Source organism: Narcine bancroftii, chromosome 3 (genome assembly GCF_036971445.1).
Source record: "Narcine bancroftii isolate sNarBan1 chromosome 3, sNarBan1.hap1, whole genome shotgun sequence".
Lineage (NCBI taxonomy): Eukaryota > Metazoa > Chordata > Chondrichthyes > Torpediniformes > Narcinidae > Narcine > Narcine bancroftii.
The window spans coordinates 335,460,673-335,480,935 of NC_091471.1; the positions used below are offsets into that span (position 1 = coordinate 335,460,673).

General features: G+C 42.2%; 1 protein-coding gene across 27 annotated transcripts in view; it reads left to right on the forward strand.

Moving 5' to 3' along the window:
* spata20 (spermatogenesis associated 20) overlaps positions 1-20,263 on the forward strand; it is a 352,217-nt gene that overhangs the window by 90,251 nt on the left and 241,703 nt on the right. For all 27 annotated transcript variants that reach the window (XR_011354678.1, XR_011354681.1, XR_011354685.1 and 24 more), the window contains 2 exons: positions 13,776-13,944; positions 16,944-17,152. Coding sequence is in view for 21 of the 27 variants with exons in the window: in XM_069929404.1 (XP_069785505.1) it covers positions 13,776-13,944; positions 16,944-17,152 (378 nt within the window). In the remaining 6 variants the exon portion in view is untranslated. The remainder of the gene's footprint in view (positions 1-13,775; positions 13,945-16,943; positions 17,153-20,263) is intronic.

Genomic DNA, 20,263 nt, shown 5'->3' on the forward strand with positions numbered 1-20,263 from the left:
CCCTACTCATTAAAAAAATTCATATTTTTAATCCCTGGAATCTTTAGGTATCTGCTGTCCTCAGCATTGCGCCATTGTTATTTTTGTTGATTTTCCAGTCAAAAATGCCCTTCTTTGATCTGAAGATTTCAGTGCTTCTAACAAAGCTGGGTATAAACATCCAATCTACTTTTCTAAACCCAGCTTAGTTCAAGTTAATTATCAATTAATTGTACATATACTGGATGAAACAGCATTTATTTGGACCATGGTGGACACACAAACACATTACACAGCACATAATAATCACATACAGTATATAAATAAAAATATAATATAAAATGTACATATAAATATTCATGATTTATTTACTGATCATGACCATTTTTATTTTCATGTTCCTCCCCTTCCAATGTACTGGTTTCTGCTGAAGTGGCGGCGCAAAACCATTCCATGAAAACGAATCAGGTTCCAATTCTCCGGCCATCCCATTCTCTATGTGCAATGTGATTCTGTTTGGGACGAGCAGTCATGGATTCAGTGGCACCATAAACTTTGCCGAGCCCCTGTGTAACTGTGACTCTGCCAGGCCTCAATTGTACCTATTAGCTTCTGTAGACAGCATCACTCCTGGCAATAGTCTCCTTGTTTAGATATAACTTCAGTTTGTTAAAATTCAAAGCCTTTACAGAAACATAGGAATTAGATTACAGTGGACACATTTGCATTGGGAATCATCTAAAATTTGGTAAGAGTTTGGTTTGATATGATGATAATTATCAGTTTAAAACTTTGATAGATTCCAAGATGTAAATTGACTTTGTTCTTTTAGATTATGGTTCTTTCTTTCACATTGCGACCATGATTATTTTCATGTTGGTAGAAACTCAGCCCTTCTTGCTCCTCACTGTGAGACAGTGGCAAGGAACTGCCTCTCTGGACTGAAGCAGTCAGCATGGTGAAGGTCCTTCCAGAATGCTTGTAAATGAGAATAATTTCCAGAACTTTGACCCAGTAGCAATAAGGGAATGGCATTGTATGTTTAAATCAGGATGGTGTGTATCTTGAAGGTGAGGTTTTTCCAAGTGGCTCCTCTTCATCGTAGATGGATTTTGATGGAGTTGTGTGGAGATCTCGAATAGTTGATTGGTAGATGCCAAATGCTACAGCCATCGTATGGCAGTGGTGGAGAAAGAAAATGAAGAGGGTTGGACAGTGATGCAGCTTACAGTAAGGTTTGATCTGTTTTAGAACCAGTGTTTGGTATCATAGCTTGCGAGTCACTGAGGAGCCAACATTAGATGGAGACTTATTTCTATGAGAGCAGAGCTAATTTTCAGAACTAATGGAACCAAGGTTAGCTGAATCTCAGTAGTCAAGTTGCAATTATGCAGATGATGTTTGCATTTGCCATTGCTTAAAGGCCAAGCTCCAAGACACCACCGACATAGTTTCAGAAGCAGTCAAGAGTGTAGGCTTTGTCCTCAACATCTGAGAGACACAACTGACCAACATTTCCTTATTACAGCATGTTACTCTCTGACGTGGAAGGTTTCTGATAAGTCCATGGAAAATATGGACCACATTCCATATGTCGGGAGCCACTTCTCACCACCACCTGTGCCAGGAACCTTTCATCAATCATGAAAAATGTATTTGAAGATCAAGACCTCACACTGTCATAAAATTCTGAGATTGGTACTGCCTATGGTAGGCACCTTCAAGAACTGTGGGCAAAAATTACTATCTGCACTGTCTCCACAGAATCCTCCAGATGCAGTGGATGAGCAAAAATAAATCCATGTTCTCTTCGAGCCAATGTTCCCAGTGTTGTGAGCCTGATTTCACGATCAGCTGTATTAATCAGATCACATCATTTTGTCCGCTGCAGCAGCTTGGTCAGTCACTTCATATCCACTTCCCATCTCATACTGGCATGTGTCCATGTTGAGGCTACATGTAAATTAGATGAACAACACCTTCTATTCAATTCCAACCAATGTCGACCTCCAATTTCTAGTTCACCCTCTTCTCCACAGCTCTCTCTTGTCCCATTCCACCCATTTCCCCTCTCCATCCTTCCTCTCTACCTGATACCAACACCTTCCTTCCTCTAGCATGCCACTCTCTCCCCTTCCTCTTCTCAAAGTGCATCTTTCTCAGCCCTTTGAACCTTCCCCATCACCTCTTAGTTCCTTTCTTTTCTTCCCCCTACTACCTGCATTGACCTATCGCATGTCAGCCGGTGTTCCTCCCCTTATCTTTTTTTTCAGGCATCCACCCAGTTCTTGCCATGAAGGGTTTTTTGCCTGAAATATAAGCTATCTATCATCTTCATAGATGCTACCTGACCCACTGATGTTCTTCCATCACTTTGTGTTGCTTCAGATTTTCACCAGCTGCAGACTTGCTGTTTATACATTGCCAGATGCTGAAAATATAAATTCTATTATGAACTCTGTCATATGAAGAGATTATTATTAAAGAGAAAATAGTCAAGGAGATGCTCAAAGCCCCTTTGAAGAAATGCATGGTCGCAACTGATCCTGGAATCTGTGGCCCATGACTTTTCAAAATAGAGAAGAAATTGAGATGTATTCAGAGCTCTGGTTCATGCACTAAATGCAAAAAGAAGCCCTCTGCAAGCAGCAGGAAGGGCTCACCGCCTCACAATGCCTCTGTCCCACCTGTTAGCGAGTCTGCAGGACCCACATTGGCCTTATTATCCATCATAGAATCAGAGTTGAAGGTGTCATAGTTGATGCTGAGGGACTGCCAAGAAAAAGCTGAAGCTAAGCTTGGAGTCAAGATCATCGAGCTGTAAAGTTCTAAACTTTTACAGCACAGAAACGAGCTCATCCTGTCTGTGTTGACCAAGCTAGTCCCATTTGTCTGTGTTTGACCTATATCCCTATCCATGTACTGCTCCAAGAGTCCTTTGGTCGTTACAATTGTCCCGACATCTATCACTTGCGGAGGCAGCTTGTTCCATATGTTCACCACCCTCTGTGCGAAGAGGGTGCCCCTCAGGCCCCTTTTAAATCTTTCCCCTCTCACCTTAATTCCATGCCCTTTAATTTTAGATTTCCCTACTTGGGGGGAAAAACTTAATGACTACTTACCTTACCTATATTCCTTATTATTCAAAAATGCCCCCCCCTTAGCTCCCTACACTCCAGTGAGAAAACTCTAGCCTTAAGATAAGATGTAGACAATGTCATGTTGGAGAAGGGGAATGTTTAGGATGGTCAACAGGAGTGCCGATAAAATGACTTGTCACGAATGATGATGAGTTCCTTGGTGTAACTGGAGTTATTCATCCAGGCAAGTGGAGAGCATTCTGTTGCACTCCTGACGTACTTGTGAATTACGAAACACCTTTGGGGAATCGTCAGATGAGATATTGGATGTAGAATTCTAGGCCTCTCGTCTGCTCTTGGCAGCTAAAATTTTTATGTAATTATAAAATTTGAAAATGATGGAAATATTCCAACATATCAGATGACAAGTCACTCCCAGTGTGTATGTTTGAACCAAGAATGTGATGAGGTCTGGACCCCAGTCACCTTGCTGAATCCAAAATGTAAAGGGCATTTAATAGTTACCATTGACAACATATTTCATCACTGCTTAATGATGATGCAGGAAATGGAGCAAAATGTAATTGCCCATCTGAGCAGTTTCACATTAATTTCTTGTAGAGATACAACATAGTTACAGGCCCTTCCGGCTCATGAGCCTGCTCCATCCAAATGTACCCATATGACTTATTGACCTCATATTTAAAAAAAGGACCTTGAAGAAGGGTTCAGGCCCGAAACATTGGTAATCTTTACCTCCTATGGATGCTGCGAGACTGGCTGAGTTCCTCCAGCATTTCTGAGTATTTTTACTGTAATTTCAGCGTCTACAGGGTTTGCTGTTTCACCACTAACCCCGTATATCTTTAGAATATGGGAGAAAATCGGAGCAGCTGGATAAATCCCATGCAGATTACAAGGTGGCATTTTTTGCTCTAGTTTCTCAAGTGGCCAGTATTTTCTCACTTTTGTCTTTTGAAGGAGATAGCAGAACATCAGAGATGAAAGGTGGTTTGCTTGATTTACTTGCTGTCCTCTTTCTGAATATGCTGGATCTTACAGAATTTTATCAGATTCTTGTTCTGTGAAACTCAACAATGAAGAAATAGAAATGTGGTGCATGATTAAGTGTCAGTTTTCATGGGTTTCATTCTAAAAGAGATTTGGAGTTGGAAATTACAACATGACAACTTTTATCTGCAGATTGGCAAGAAATATTAATGTTCGATTTTATTGAGTCAAAGTGTTATTGGTTTCAGTGTCAGGAACAATCGCAATAAAATCTTTCCATGGAGCAATATTTTTTATATTCAATGAAATGTATAGAGGTCCATATTTTAATATTGCCTTTTTATTTAGCCTCAAACAACATTAGTTCAGAAATAGACCAGACCAGATGTAGGGTTAGGGTTACTGTATTCTAAACAAACAAAACTCAATTAGGACATGTGTGTTTGTAGCGCACGTCGAAAGAATCAAAGACTTGTTGATCCGAACCAAGGCTTATATTAACAAATGACTGGAGCGATTCACAAGTAGGTCGACCAGTCCAGAATGATCTGGGTCTGGCTAGGCGCAACCCTTTAAGACCTGCCAGTAGGTGTGGCTACACTCTCAGCCAATCACTGGCATCCTATACTAAATATACACATATATACATCAGTGATAGAATCCGTACTATCACATTCAGCCCTTCTTTGAGAACTGACCCCAGGGTGAATGGAGGGGCTGTTAAAAAAAAGAGGGGAAAGAGAGAGAGACTGGTGGGAGGTTAGGGGTTGTAATGGTCGGGGGGCCTGATCGTCCGGCATGACCGCCATGGGGCTGGGATTGGGGCTGCTGGAGTCGTGTCACTGGCGGGATCGTTGAATGTGTACACTGCCTTGCTCAATTCTCCAATGGCGTTGTCGACAGGCTGGCCCGAGTTGTTGCCACTGCCGCTGGTGGGGTAGTGCTGATCCCTCTGTTCAAGCACGTGACCTAGGGGAGAAGGATTTGGAGGAGGTTGGGTTGGGAGCGATGCAAGGTCTGGTTCAAGGTGGCCGCCAGTGCAAAATCGGATGCATCGCTCTCTACTTGGAATGGAATGGACTCATCGATGGCGTGCAGCGTTGCAGTGGCGATGTCTGATTTGATGCTGTAGAAGGCTGCTCTGGCTTCGGTTGACAGGGGGAAGGAGGTGGTCTTGATAAGTGGCTGTGCCTTGTCGACATAGTGTGGAACCCATCGGGCATAGCATGAAAAAAAGCCCACTATCAAAGTGTTCTTTCTTGTATGTCCTTTGTAGAGGGATTTTGGACATTTCGAACCTCAAAACAGTAGAATTATGTTGTCTTTGCTCCATCCTACCGATCTCTCTCTGTATCGCTGCACCTTTTGTACTGTGACTTAATTGTACCGTTATGAGATGTCTAATTGGTGTGATCACAAAACAACCTCTAAAACCACATCTTTGGAACACATGACAATAAATTAAGTCTGTACTAATCAAAATCATTTCTTGAAACAATATTGTTCAAAGTATTTACTGCCATGTGTTCCAGATTAATTAAACATGCTGTAATTATTGGAAAAATTTAACCATTTGTCATGGTAGTTTAAGAACTTTCAACTAATTTTTAAAAAACTTTTAAAATTAAATTAAATGTTTAAACAAGTTTGAATTACAATTTCAGATGGTCATTGGAGAAAGGAGGAAGGTTCTTGACATGAGGAAGGATGGTAGTAGAATCCAACCCCACAGACTGGACAGATTCACAGGAGGACACAGGCTTGCCTGAGGGAAAAATGTGGTTGCCACAATCTAATCCATTAACACACACCCTTTTTTTGAATATTTTATTTATAGTTTTCAAAATTGAACTTGACAGTTTACATACGTCACCAGCAGTTTTTGCAAATCTGTGTCAATTACAACTTATCCTAATCCCGTCTATGTGAATTCCCTGCTGAGTCCAAGCCTAACACTCCTTCCCCTTTCTCCCTCAACCCCGCCCCATTCCTTTGACATCAAACACTTAACACTTAGACAAGCAAAAAAAAAACACTAAAGACATTAAAATGCTCAACACATTTGAACTTGACAGTTTACATACGTCACCAGCAGTATCGGGGAGTTATGGGTCTGGCCTGGCCCAGCAGCCAGAGATTGGGCCGATTTTACTTTGTTTTCCTGACTTTACTTGGCTGGACTGAGGCGGATCCCCGTTCTCCTCCCTTCCCCCCCCCCCCCCCCCCCCCCCCCCCCACTGCTGCCTCTGGAGATTGAGGAGGAATCGGGGCAAGCCAGTCCCTGGGAAAAAGTTGTCTTTTTTCATAGCCGTGCTCCTATATGGTTCAGGTATGGCTGCCAAATTTTTTGGAAGGTGCCGTATCTTCCCGTCAAGTTATAGATAACTTTCTCCAGGGGAACACAGGCTTGCATCTCCCTGCTCCATTGCGCAATACTCAGACAAGTGTTGAATTTTCAGGTAACCGCTATGTACTTCCTGGTCACCGCCAACACGATCATTACGAATTTGGAACTTGGACAGCTTCATTTTAAGTCTTATGTCTATTATATTACCCAGCAAGAAGAACTCGGGACCCTGTGGGAATTCTTTACACACACATTAACCCACTTCCTGATCTTGCTTGACTTGCTGCCTGTTTCAAATGTTTCATATTTTATTTCCACTTTTCAGTGTCCACCATATTTTTGCTTTTGAATAAGATGCTGGGGAAGAGTGCAATATGCTAACATGCTAGGAAAACTCAGCAGCATCCATAGAAAATAAAGGGTAATGTTTCGGACCTGGGTTAAGTGTAAATGTTGGTCACCCTGTACTTACTATGGATGCTGCATATCCTGCAGAGTTTCTCCTGTACATTTGTGTTTAGTCCCGTATTTTGCCTGCTGATCTTGTCACACTTCTGCCTAGGATTCTTCCCTGGCCAGTGGCACGCTGCAACTTGCAGGATGTTGCACTCAGCTACACAAATTCAGATCGATATAATGAATATCTGGGCACTTCTTTTGCAAACACAGCTTTTACCTGCCAAGGCTTCATTCAACAAAGAACAATTTTCTGTCAGTTCTGAGTAGTATAATAACTTGTTATCAACTGAAGCTGGGCTAGTCATATAATTAAGTTCTCTGTCTAAGCTGCCGATTGGTTTTCATATAATTAAACAAAAAATGTAATCAAAGTTTTGGAAACCAGTCTTGTGAGTATAGTCCTGTTCATCTCACGTAGACTCATTTAACAGCAGGCGAAGGCTAAATCTAATATAAAGTGAAAGCAACACAACATTTCAACAGACTTAACCCTTTCTTTACAAAGGAAATTTTAGCTTTCCAGCTACAAGTATCAAATGTTAGCATTTTCCAGTTTGAAGCTGAACAATGCGCAGATTTCATGGTGTGAATTGGCAACTGTTCTGTCCAGACCATTACTGCAGCAACTTCCCAGCACTTCTCAATGCCATGGCTACCTTTCGCTGTGATCCTCACAACTTTTACTCTGTCTGTGTCTGACTGTTGCACTTTCCTTCCGCTAGGTTGGTCACTATGCATGCTCTCCTCTCCATCGATGATCCACTCCTCATTCTACATCCTCTTCTCTCCAACCATGATCCACTCTGCATTCTATATCCTCTTCTCTACGCTGGTGATTCACTCTTCATTCTACATCATCTTCTCCCCACCGTGATCAACTCTTCATTCTACATCTTCTCCAACAGTGATCCACTCATCATTCTACATTCTCTTCTCTCCGACCGTGATCCACTCCTCATTCTACATCCTCTTCTGCCTGACCGTCATTCACTCCTCATTGTACATCCTCTTCTCTTTGACCATTATCCACTCCTCATTCTACATCTTCTCCAAACAGTGATTCACTCATCCTTCTACATCCTCTTCTTTCCAATGGTGATCTACTCATCATTCTACACCCTCTTCTCTTCAACAGTCATCCACTCCAAATTCTACATTCTCCTCTCTCCTACCATCATCCCCTCCTCATTCTACATCCTCTTCTCTTTGACTGTCATCCACTCCTCATTCTACATCCTCTTCTCTGCTACCGTCGTCCACTCCTCATTCTACATCTTCTCCAAACAGTGATTCACTCATCCTTCTACATCCTCTTCTTTCCAATGGTGATCTACTCATCATTCTACACCCTCTTCTCTTCAACAGTCATCCACTCCAAATTCTACATTCTCCTCTCTCCTACCATCATCCCCTCCTCATTCTACATCCTCTTCTCTGCTACCGTCATCCACTCCTCATTCTACATCTTCTCCAAACAGTGATTCACTCATCCTTCTACATCCTCTTCTTTCCAATGGTGATCTACTCATCATTCTACACCCTCTTCTCTTCAACAGTCATCCACTCCAAATTCTACATTCTCCTCTCTCCTACCATCATCCCCTCCTCATTCTACATCCTCTTCTCTTCGACTGTCATCCACTCCTCATTCTACATCCTCTTCTCTGCTACCGTCATCCACTCCTCATTCTTCATCTTCTCCAAACAGTGATTCACTCATCCTTCTACATCCTCTTCTTTCCATTGGTGATCTACTCATCATTCTACACCCTCTTCTCTTCAACAGTCATCCACTCCAAATTCTACATTCTCCTCTCTCCTACCATCATCCCCTCCTCATTCTACATCCTCTTCTCTTTGACTGTCATCCACTCCTCATTCTACATCCTCTTCTCTGCTACCGTCATCCACTCCTCATTCTACATCCTCTTCTCCATGACCATCATCCACTCCTCATTTTACATCCTCTTCTCTGCAATACAGAGATTTAAAAAAATTATCTCATATTTGATTCAAAACTTCAACTTTGCTCCCTTTTATCTCTCCCTAAATTCCTAATTTTTGCTCCTTACTTGCAATTTCAATGTGTTTAATTACCGTATAATATTTCTCCCATGATTTTGGCATATTTACCTATTATAGCACAGAAGGACCTGCTGAGTTTCTCTAGCACATTTGTTTATTGCACTTGACCCCAGCAGTTTATGGGAGTTTAGCATGAATTCGCCACACATGGCACCACAGACTACACATTCAACGATATACTTTGGGATGATCTGTGGTCGTGAAGTGGACAACAGAAATGCAAATCTATTTTAGTTGTGCCGTTTCACTTGTTAATCAGGAAATAACAACATTACAGTGCTCTATTTAAAAAGTGCAAAGCAGGTTGTCATTGGTAGACAATCCTGTAAATTTGAGGAAGCAACATTACTTAAGTTGGAACAGGTTATTATTTGTTTCAAATGATTGATAGGAGTGGATGTAAGTCTTGTGCAAGAGTGGTAGATAGTTTGCTTCCTGAGATTCAGAAGGACTTCTGATTTCAGGAAGCAAGAATTAGTAACAACATCGGCTATTAATCAGAATATTAATATTTTCTATCTGCCATCTCAGCAGATTATGTCATCCTATTTTAGGAGTTCTTAATGTAGTACCTGGATTTGAGGCCAACGACTACATAACTCGATCCCCTGCTCGTGTTTCTGTCTCTGCTGCAACGCTAGTATCAAAGTTGCAAGTCAGATGCCTTCACTTATCTGCAGGCTTTAGCATTGATGGTCATGTCATCCTTGTCCTTCATCTATTCTGCATTATCCAGCCACATGGGACTGTCCTCAACTGGACAACATCACGTCCAGCTAGTCACAATCAGGGGAAGCGTGTGCTGGCTTTTGTTCCTCACCACCATCTTGTCTTAACCTCTCCAGTACTTTTAAATGTAAGACTGCTTATCCATCATCTACTGCTGGAAAACAAGGATTTTCTTTCCTGTTCGTATTTGGAAGAGCAAAGCCAATACCTTCAGTCCTCGCATAAGCTTCAATTCCATCCCCAGTTGGAGCCATGGCTCCTGGGCACCAGAGTGACAGAGCAATGGAAGAGTCTGCATTTGTTATTGCTCTTGCTGGATTTTGGTTATCAAGGATTCATGGGTCAATGGAAAACACAATACAGCCATACCTTGACGTGTCCGATCAAGTAATTGCAGATATGTCTGAAGTCATCGTAAAGGCTTAATAAAAAAATTAAAATATACGTCGGGAATGACAGTGGGCATTAGCGGAGGTTAAGTCGCAGATCGTGCATTTGAATTGTCTGATAACAAATTTAAAACTGTGGAGCACAGGGGCAAATAAAGGAAAAATAGTGTATTGGTCCCATACATTATGGAGGGCCTATATATAATATGTGTATACACAATATATGTGTGTGTGTGTGTGTGTGTGTGCACGTCTCTCTCCATACTTTGATGAAGAGCTCAAGCCTGAAATATCAGTGATGTATCTTTATCTTTGTTACATAAAGGACGCTGTTTGACCTGCTGAGGTTCTCCAATGTTTTGGGTTTTTACTAAAGTGTGTGTGTTATACACAAACATGAGAGTTGAACACACATAATGCACAGATATTTATAAAAATATGTATATATTAAAAGGAATAATATAAAATGAATATTTATAAATATTTCAGAATCATTTAAATTTGTATTATAAGAGTCCAAGGTTACAGGATACTGTTCATCAATCGGTTACAGGATACTGTTCATCAATCTCACAGCGGAGGAAAAATCTGTTTCCCAGTCCAGCACTCCTGATTTGATGCTCCTGTATCTTCATCCTGATAGTGGTAGGTCAAAGATACTGTGTCCTGGATGGAAAGGATCCTTGATAATTCTTTGATCCCTATTTTAGCAACATTCTTGGTGAATATTGTCAGAGAGCCCAGAAATCTTCTCAGCTGTGTTTGTGATCCACTAGAGCAGGGGTGTCAAACTCAAATTCACGGAGGGCCAAAATTAAAAACTTGGACTAAGTCGAGGGCCGAACTAAAGATTTATTGAAAATTTTCAACAACATCTGCATGTTTTCTCTTCTTTCAACATATGTAATGTTAAACTCTTTCTTATTAAAATAAATGTTTAATAATAGTTTTGGATAAACTCTTTCCAGAAGCATTAACAAATGAGAAATAAAATATTCAATAAATAATATTTCTCTATAGAGGATTTGTCAAATGTTGCTAGTGTGCTGTCGAATAGTAAAATCTGAGGGCTATTGAGAATGTGGGAGAATAACATGACTCCTGAAACAATCAAATGGGTGACTGATTGTGGGCATGAACTCTAGCAGGGTCATTTGCCATGCCCTTTTTCCATTGGTACAGATATCCTTTGATTTACACACTTTTCAAGTTTTATGCCTAATGAGCTTGTATCCAGGTGTAGGACCATTTTTAACCAGGAATATATTTATCACTGTGACATGAAACTATTGGAAGATCGTTTTATCCTGAGATTAAAGTTCATAATACTTACTCAGGCCTGTGTGCGGGAGGGCGGGGTTTGCGGGCGATCGGGTTGGACAACGACAGTGCGGGGCCATCGGCTCTCGCTGCAGGGCGGCATCTCGGCGGATCAGCGGCCCCGTCACCGTGAGTCGCGGATCGGCCTGCGGCAGGGAGGGGGAGTGGGCAATGGTCCTGGCGAAGTCAGGCCCGAGGCCTCCGGTTCCGGGCACTGGGAAGTGGCCTTGGCTTCCCCTGACACCGGCCAGGCCCCAAAACCAGAGTCCACGGTGAGACCCTGCAACGTAAACAGAGGAGGTGGGGGCGATTAGCAGGCTGATACTAATGCATTCTGGGATTTGTTGTATTACTGTGCATGCGCTATACTGGCGCGGCGGCCAGTGGGCCACCTCTAATATATTTTTGAAATGATCTTGCAGGCCAAATATAATTATTTAGCCCGCGGGCCAGAGTTTGACACATGTGCCCTATGCCATCGGAACTCTGTAATTAGTAAGGGATTGCTTAAGGTGGGATGTGAGTGGGAAGGAAAGGGTGCGAGTCACTGCTCTAGACCCAATTGTTACTGAAATATTTTGCTTGAGAAAAATTGTCATTGGCCCATTTCCTTTAGCGTTCTGAAACCGTGCACATGACGAGTCAATGAGGGATGATTAAAGCGGTGGTCTTCAAACTTTTTCTTCCGACCCACAGACCACCTTAAGCAATCCCTTACTAATCACAGAGCACCAATGGCACAGGGACGCGAGTGGAAAGAAAAAGGTTGAGAACTGTTGTATTGTGGTAACTCCACATCTGATTAGGTTAATTGTTAGGCAAGTGGTCAGAGAAGGACCCCCCCCCCCCACCCCAAGAAAGGCTTAAATCACAGGAACAAAATAAGCTTCCGTCTCACTGCTCCCAATCTTACACACAGTCCTGATGTGGAATGTGGGGTCGCAGCTCCACGTTCACCCGAGTTCAGGTGCTGTCTGTGTGGAGTTTGTATGCTCTCCCCTTGTCTTGGACCAACAGGTCGGTCGCCTGATGAAGGCACCCGAACCCCCCGTTGAAACGCCGGCGTCCGGGGCGGTGGAGGAATTGGCTGAGAAGAGCACGTTGCTCCCACCCCCCTCCCATGGTTGGAGAGGGATTAAACTGTGATCTCACGGCGCCGGGCTCGTCTCCAACAAAAGGAGCGGGAGGCAGGGTCCGCCGCGCATGGAGCGATGGGGAAGGCATCGCCAACGAGACGTTTGGTCCGGCGTCCCCGCTGAAGCGCAGACCCAGCGAGGATGGTCCCCAACTCCAGCCGCGTCTGTGTGTCCGGGAGCCGGGCGGGCTGAGTACGGCGCTCCAATCCTTGGGATTCGGGACTCTGAGATCCCTCCACACCTCTGGCATCTTCATTTTCACCTTCAGTGTGCATGCGCTATACTGGCGCGGCGGCCAGCGGGCCAACTCTAAAATATATTTAATATGATCTTGCGGGCCAAATTTGGCCCGCGGGCCAGAGTTTGACATGTATGCACTAGACTGTTTGCCAACCAGCTGAGTCCCTCCAGCTTTCCTTTGAGGTTACGTAAGGTCAAATAGGGCTGGACAGAAGGAAGCAGAACCATGGAGTCATAAAGCTGAGCAAAATTCTGTTCAGTTCATCCTACCTTATTCTGCAGTTTTTGTGTCCAATTAGTTCTCCTTCCTGCTTTTTTCTTTAACTCTGCACGTTTTTCCTTTTCCAGATAAAAATTATGTTCCCATTTGAAAGGCAACATCGAATCTACTTCTGCATCACTTGTAGACAATGCATTTTGGACCGTAGTCACCTGAATAAAAACAAATGTCCTCATTTCCCTTCTGTTTCTTCTACTGAGTAATATACTCTGGCACAACATCTTCCTGCGAATGAAGACCATTAGACTTCTTCTCTACTCTATGTGATATCACACTACTCTTGAAACCTCAACTTTCTGTTCATGATGGAGGACAGCCCTGGCCCCACAACATCGGTTGTAGTTAATAGCTTAACCATGCCTCATTGTTGAAACCAGTGGTTCTCAACCTTTGTTTGCTCTCATACCACGTTTCATACCACCTACAGTGAACATGCAGCACACTTACTGGACTTTTGTATTGATTTGGTGGGAGAAAGTTTTGAGAAACTTTGCTCTTTTTTACTGTTGTCATTTGCAACCTAGTTTTTTACAAATTAGGTATGTTATATTGATAACATTTATCTTTTATAACATGTAGCAAACCCCCAAACTGTCATTGGCTCTTGAACCATTAGCTGAGAAAAATTAAGAGTCAAGCATGGGAACAGGTCCTTTGGCCCATAACCTCTACACTGACACTTTTGCTCAATTACATTGATTTTCATTATCTCTTTTGCAGGTCTCATGATCTCTGGGTTTGCGCGAGCTGGTGCAGTTCTGGGGGAGAAAGCTTACATTCAACGGGCAGCGCAGGCTGCTGCCTTCGTCAGGGAGTACATGTTTAATTCTGAGAGTGGGCGGCTATTACGCAGCTGTTACCCTGGCAGTGAAGGTGCGGTGGAGCGTGGGTAAGTAACCACCATAAAGAGTGGCTGATCCCATCTCAGCAGTGAGAACTCCTTGTCCATGGAATGCAGTTGTGAATGGGGCTTCAGCTTTTCAGGGGTGCTTTTCCTCATTCATTTCCACATGACAGTTGCCCTTAGGCATTTGCTGTTTGAACATAAAATAAGAGAGTTCACCAGTTGCCAACAAAAAAATGTGAAAGTAAGCTCAACACACCAGGAATGCAATAATAAATGACATGATAAATCTAGCATGTATTGCTTTACCATCCCCCTCAGATTAGGCACTAATGTGCAAAAGTTTATACTGGCAGAAAATGCTGGAGACATCTCGGGTGGCACGGTTAGCCTAGCGGTTAGTGCAATACTATTACAGCACCAGTGATCTCGGTTTCAATCCAGCACTGTCTGTAAGCAGAGTTTACATTCTCCCCATGACCTGCATGGGTTTCCTCCGGGAGCTCCAATTTCCTCCCACGTTTCAAAGACATACGAGATTAATAGGGTCACATGGGTGTATTTGGGTGGCATGGGGTTGTGGGATGAAAGGGGCTTTTACCATGCTGTATCTCTACATTAAAAATAATTAAAATATTCAGGTGGGTAGGCAGCATCTATGGAGAGATGGAATCTGGAGCATGAAAGAATCTACTGGAGGAACTCAGCGGGTTGAACAGCATCAGTGGGAGAAAAAAAAAGTGGTCTTCTCAATGAAATACCTTATGTATGTTGTGTCCAGTCCAATTCTGCCTCGCCCACAGGAAAAAGAATCTCGGTTGCGTGCGATGTCATGTATGTACTCTGACAATAAATCTGAAATCTCTCCTGTTGAGGCTTAATTGATTCTCCTGATCCCCCAGAGGATGCCTACTTCCCTTACCAGCTTCAATTTGCGTGCATTGGAATCTTCAGGTACAAATCCAGAGGCTTGGATTCCTATATAATTAGACACTTAATGTGTCATGGGCGGGCAGAATTAAATAATTTAACAGTCTGATGTTGGCTCTTATATTTCAGGAGGTAAGAAATCATGCTTTTAACTTAAAGCTCTGATAAAACTACACATGTTAATGAAGCAAATAATATGCCATTTTAGGGATGGAATGCATTCATCAGTGTGAACATAGAACATTACTGTACAGAACAGGCCCTTTGACGCATTGATGTGCCGATTTCTGTAGACCTACTCTACAACAATCCAAACCCTCACGCCAAGAACCCTCTATTTTCCGATCTAAGTATCTTTTGAATGTCCTTATTGAAAAAAGCAGTACTGTAAGAGCTACTGCTGGTGCAGTCCCAGGAGAGAGTGGAACAGAAACAAGCGCTCCTCCGCAGGATGCTACTGTCCAGTTTTGTTCCCTGTGGTTTCTTACAGGTTTTAAATGGCCTGTTGAAGGAGCCAACAGTGGTATTTTTAATCCTGCAACCATGATGTCTGTGCCCAAGATGTGCAGGGTGGCATACCATGGAGGGGGTTGAAGTATGCAGGAGAGCAGCAGACTGGCGCAGGGCACCCCCCCCCCCACGTTGAGAAGGAAAAAACTTAGAAGATGACCTACAGGACGATGACCACAGCAGCAGTCCAGAGAGGGGCTCAGCGGCTCCAGGACTCACATAGGCTGTGGGGTTCTAGTTCATCGGAACCAGGTATTGGAACTGGAATTCGAGAGGGTGATGAGGGAAAGAAGACATCCCAAAGGGCCTTGGGTGCTGAAAGCTTCCTAATCATATTGGAGATTTGAATCTGGAGCTCGGATTGCCGATGGTGTGAACAGGAGCCTGTGCAGCTGCAGGTGTTGCGGGAACACTTAGGGTGAATCCAAGGAAACTCAGTATCTCTGCAGAGACTCTGTTTTGTTTCTCTTTCTCCTATTGTTAGGGGTGCTGGGCATGGTGACTCTTTGTCTTATGCTAGGCAAAAGTTGAAGTATATCATGCATATTACATTTTTAATGTATGATTACATGACAACAGAAAGAACCTTGTCTGACCCTCCACCATCACTCCCGGCAATTCATTTCAGGCACCCACCACTCTCTGTTTAAAAAAAACCCAACTCTGACATCTCTCCTGAACTTTCCTCCACTCATCTTAAACAGGTTTCCTCTGATATTTGCTATTGTCATCACAGGAAAAAGGTTCACCCTATGTGAGCCCCTTATAATATCTACCTTGATTAAATTACCTCTCATCCTTTGTGGCTCCGAAGAGAAAAGCCCTAGCTCTGTAAACCTTGCTTCATAAGACATGTTTTCCAATCCAGGTTCAAGCATTTCCTTTCCTCCCTCTCCAAAGCATCTTCATCCTTCTTGTGATGAGATGACCAGAACTGAGCACTTCACTCCAAGTGTGGTATAAACCAGAGTTTTATGGAGCTGCCACATTACCTTATTGCCTCTTGAAAAATTCCCTGACAAATGAGATGCCTTCTCAACCACTCTATCAATTTGCGTGGCAACCTTGAGCGATCTATAGGTTTTGTTCTGTAAGGAAACTTGTTTGGAATTAACCAGGGCAATTAATCATCATTAGTTTCAATAGTGTGACAATGTCATGAGAGTGATCTTAGACTCTAGGCCACATCCCCCACCAAGTGAATGTACAATTCATGTTTGAAGAGACAATGCACTTCGAAACTATATGAATGAAAGAAGAATACCCTGGTGATGGTGGGCCATACTTTCAGTTAGCACGCTTAAGATCCTCTAGGATGTCTTTAAATGGAGAAGCCCTGAATTTTGATACTTTCGCAACGAAGGGAGGGTCATATTTGTTCAGATCCGAGTGGAGCAGACGTGGAGAGGAATGGAGATACTGTTTCTGTTGCCCTTTACAATCCAGGTAGCAGAGGTTGAATCTCTGAGAGGTGCTGGCAAGGTTGGGAGAATTCTGAAGAGAGACCAAACCTCGGTATCTGTATAGTGTGGTGTCGAGCCACTGGAAAGGCAGATAATATAATGATTTCGCATTAATGTGTACCGATTCTTATGTATTTTCAGAGCCAATTCCATCAGCGGATTTCTGAATGACTATGCATTTGTTATTCGAGGCCTCATAGACCTGTACGAAGCTTCCTTTGAGGAGAAGTGGCTGGAATTGTCTTTGAAGCTTCAGCAGATGCAGGATGAGCTGTTTTGGGATGCTAAGGAATTTGGCTACTTCACTAATGATGGCCACGATCCTTCTCTGCTAATTCGCCTCAAGGAAGGTGAGTTTTTCCAAAACAAAGCTCTTGTCTCTCTTGCAGTGTTTTCTTCCTTCGAGTCTATAGAGATATTGGTAAAGGCAAGGCGCTCTAAACTAAACTGGCCTTTAAATAAGGATGTTGCACGAATCAAGGTGTGCATGTGCTCGTATAGAATGCATGAGCAGTTTCCTGGATGATTTAACTTTCATTCAGTTTGGTTAAATTTAGATATGGGTTTCCTGGATGATTTAACTTGAATTCAGTTTGGTTAAATTCAGATATGGGTTTCCTGGATGATTTAACTTTCATTCAGTTTGGTTAAATTCAGATATGCATCTTTAATATTTCCATGACTAAGAGCTTAAAGAGAACCACAGATGACAAACATCTTGCAGATTGCTCTAGTCCTTGTCTATCCATTCTACTTTCCCATCTTTGACTCTATGTGTGATCCCACCTCTCCATTTCATCATTGCAGCTGCCAGGTCTCAATATTTGCCAGCTCTCTTCTGTAACATGCTGATTTTTGGCCAAGAAATTCTTCTGAAAAGGCCTGTTAGTGAGTTTGCCCAATAATCTGTGACAGCTTAGTGGACGATCACTCAACAATCACAATTCTATTGTGCTTGATGTCATGCTCAGTAGAATGTACCTCATAAGTAAACATGCTCAGAGGCCTTCAGCTTGAAAAAAAAATTGTGGAGTTGGCAGAAGAAATCAGAGAGGAGATATCGACTGATTCATTATAATTTTCTGCACCAATAATATCTCACATCTCAAAAGATAAATAATAATAAACCAGAATTTTCTGATAGGTGTTTTAGGTGTGGTATAGATGTTGGTACCTTTTTGCATTCCACCTGGTTATGCATAAAATTAAGACCCTTTTGGATAGAATTGGGTGAAGTGTGGACAAAGATTGTGGGGGTGAACTTCCCTCTAGACCCGGAAATTCTGGAAGTCATAGGGAGTTGGAAGGGGGAAAGTTAAACACAACATTGGGAGCCTGAATAATGAGCAGTGCGAGTGAGGATTGTGTGGGATAAAACAGCAATGAAAGTATCAAATGTTGGAACATATCTGTAAGAAGGCTGATATCTGAGAGGATGTGACAATGGTCAATCCTACTGTACCCCGCTATTCTATTTTATTTAACACTGTTTTCATTCTTGTCCTATCTGCTGTACTATGTAGTGGTGGACCTGCATGGAGAGCACACAAAACAACATATCTTGGCACACATGACAACAAACCATTCAATTAAGTTCAGCTCTCCATGCCTGCTATGTTAGGAGTGGTAACTACCAATTACACTTTTTAATTTTTATTTTATCATTTACACATATAGCGTGATAACGAGCCCTTCTGGCCTGTGAGCTTTCACTGCCCAAATACGCCCACATAATCAATTAACCTATTAGCCCTGTAAGTCTTTGGACCATAAGAGGAAACCGGAGCTCCTGGAGGAAACACACACACACACATGACCTTTCCTGGTCACTAATCATACTCTTGTTCCAGTTGTGAATTGCAGACAGTTTAACAACATTCAGGATAATTTGCAGTCTCTGTTCACTTTCTGATTTTGTCCACGGGAAAGACAGAAAACATCTCTGAAAGTGACATGCACGCACACGCATGCACGCACTCACTCATTCTTTGTTGGGTTTTACAAAGTATTCACGTAATAAGAATTTCTGGCTTCATATCCTTTGTTTCTCCTTCATGTAACTCCTAAATCCTATCTTAGTCAGGTCCATAAAACAAAACATCATCTCTATATTGCTTAATGCTTTATAACTCATTTTGTAATATTTTCTGGGACACTTAATTACCTGAGTGCCCCAGAAAATATTACCTGCCTAGAAGAATGAGAGGATAGAGGTATGCAAAATTATGAGGGGTGTAAACTGAGGAAATGCAAGCAGGCTTTTTCCACTGAGGTTGGAAGGGACCTGAACTTGAGGACATGGATTAAGGGTGAAAGGGGAAATATTTAAAGGGAACATTAGAGGAAACTTCTTCATGTAGAGAATGGTGAGAGTGTGGAACGAGCTGCCAGCTGAATTGGTTAATGTGGGTTTAATGCACGATCAATTGCACAAAGACTGAAATTATTGGAACTGAAGGCTTTTATTAGCAATAGATGGATAGCATCCTTTGTGTTGCTGCTCATACTGATCTGGACTTGCTTGTGGCATGACAACCTTTATGGGCAGAAAGGGGAGGAATCATGAGCCGGCCAGAGAGAATGGGGTCAACCAGGAAAGGTCATGTCATTTACATACACAATAGTGGTTTCACCACAGGGTTCGATCTTGAGATTTAAGAAATATTTGAATAGGTACTTGGATTGGAGGGCTATGGTCTGGGTTCAGGTTGATGGGTCTAGGCAGTGGAGTAGTGTTTTATGGTTCTAAAATCCTCAATTCAAATATATTGAACAGCTGATATGCTGTGATCTGTTTGTTTCAAATTTTTAAAATTGCTCTTTTTAAAAAAGAATGGAAGTATAACTTCATGTTTTCCATTTATCAAACATTATTTTATGGTTAATTTTAAATGTGATCTGGGCCTTTAAATGATAATCAGAATCAACATTGCAATAACACAAAAATGCTGGAGGAACTCAGCAGGTCTCGCAGCATCCTCAGACCCGAAACGTTGGATATATACCTTTACCTCCTTTGGGCACTGTGAGACCTGCTGAGTTCCTCCAGCATTTTTGTCTTTTTTCTCCTAAACATCCTAACTATTCTCTTTGAATACTGTACAAAAGGTTTTGCGTGTAATGTGTTTTTCTGTTCATAAAGCAGCCATTGAAGCAGGATCTATACTTTGCTAGAGATATCTGTAGTTCATGGCAACCTTGATTAATCAAGAACATGTGGAGTTAAAATAGTCAAAACTAATTTCTCATGATATATAAAAAGAGTAGCAAAAGCTGAACCAATGTGTTTAGGAATTGAAGATACAGAAAATAGAAAGTTAGAAATAATAAGAAAAAAATTATTAATTTCTCATAGACTTTCAAAGGCGAAGCCTGGTTTTATTTTTAAATGTTTATCAAATTGGATGGCATAGTTGGCGTAGTGGTTAGCACAACGCCTTTACAGTGCCAGCGATTGGGAC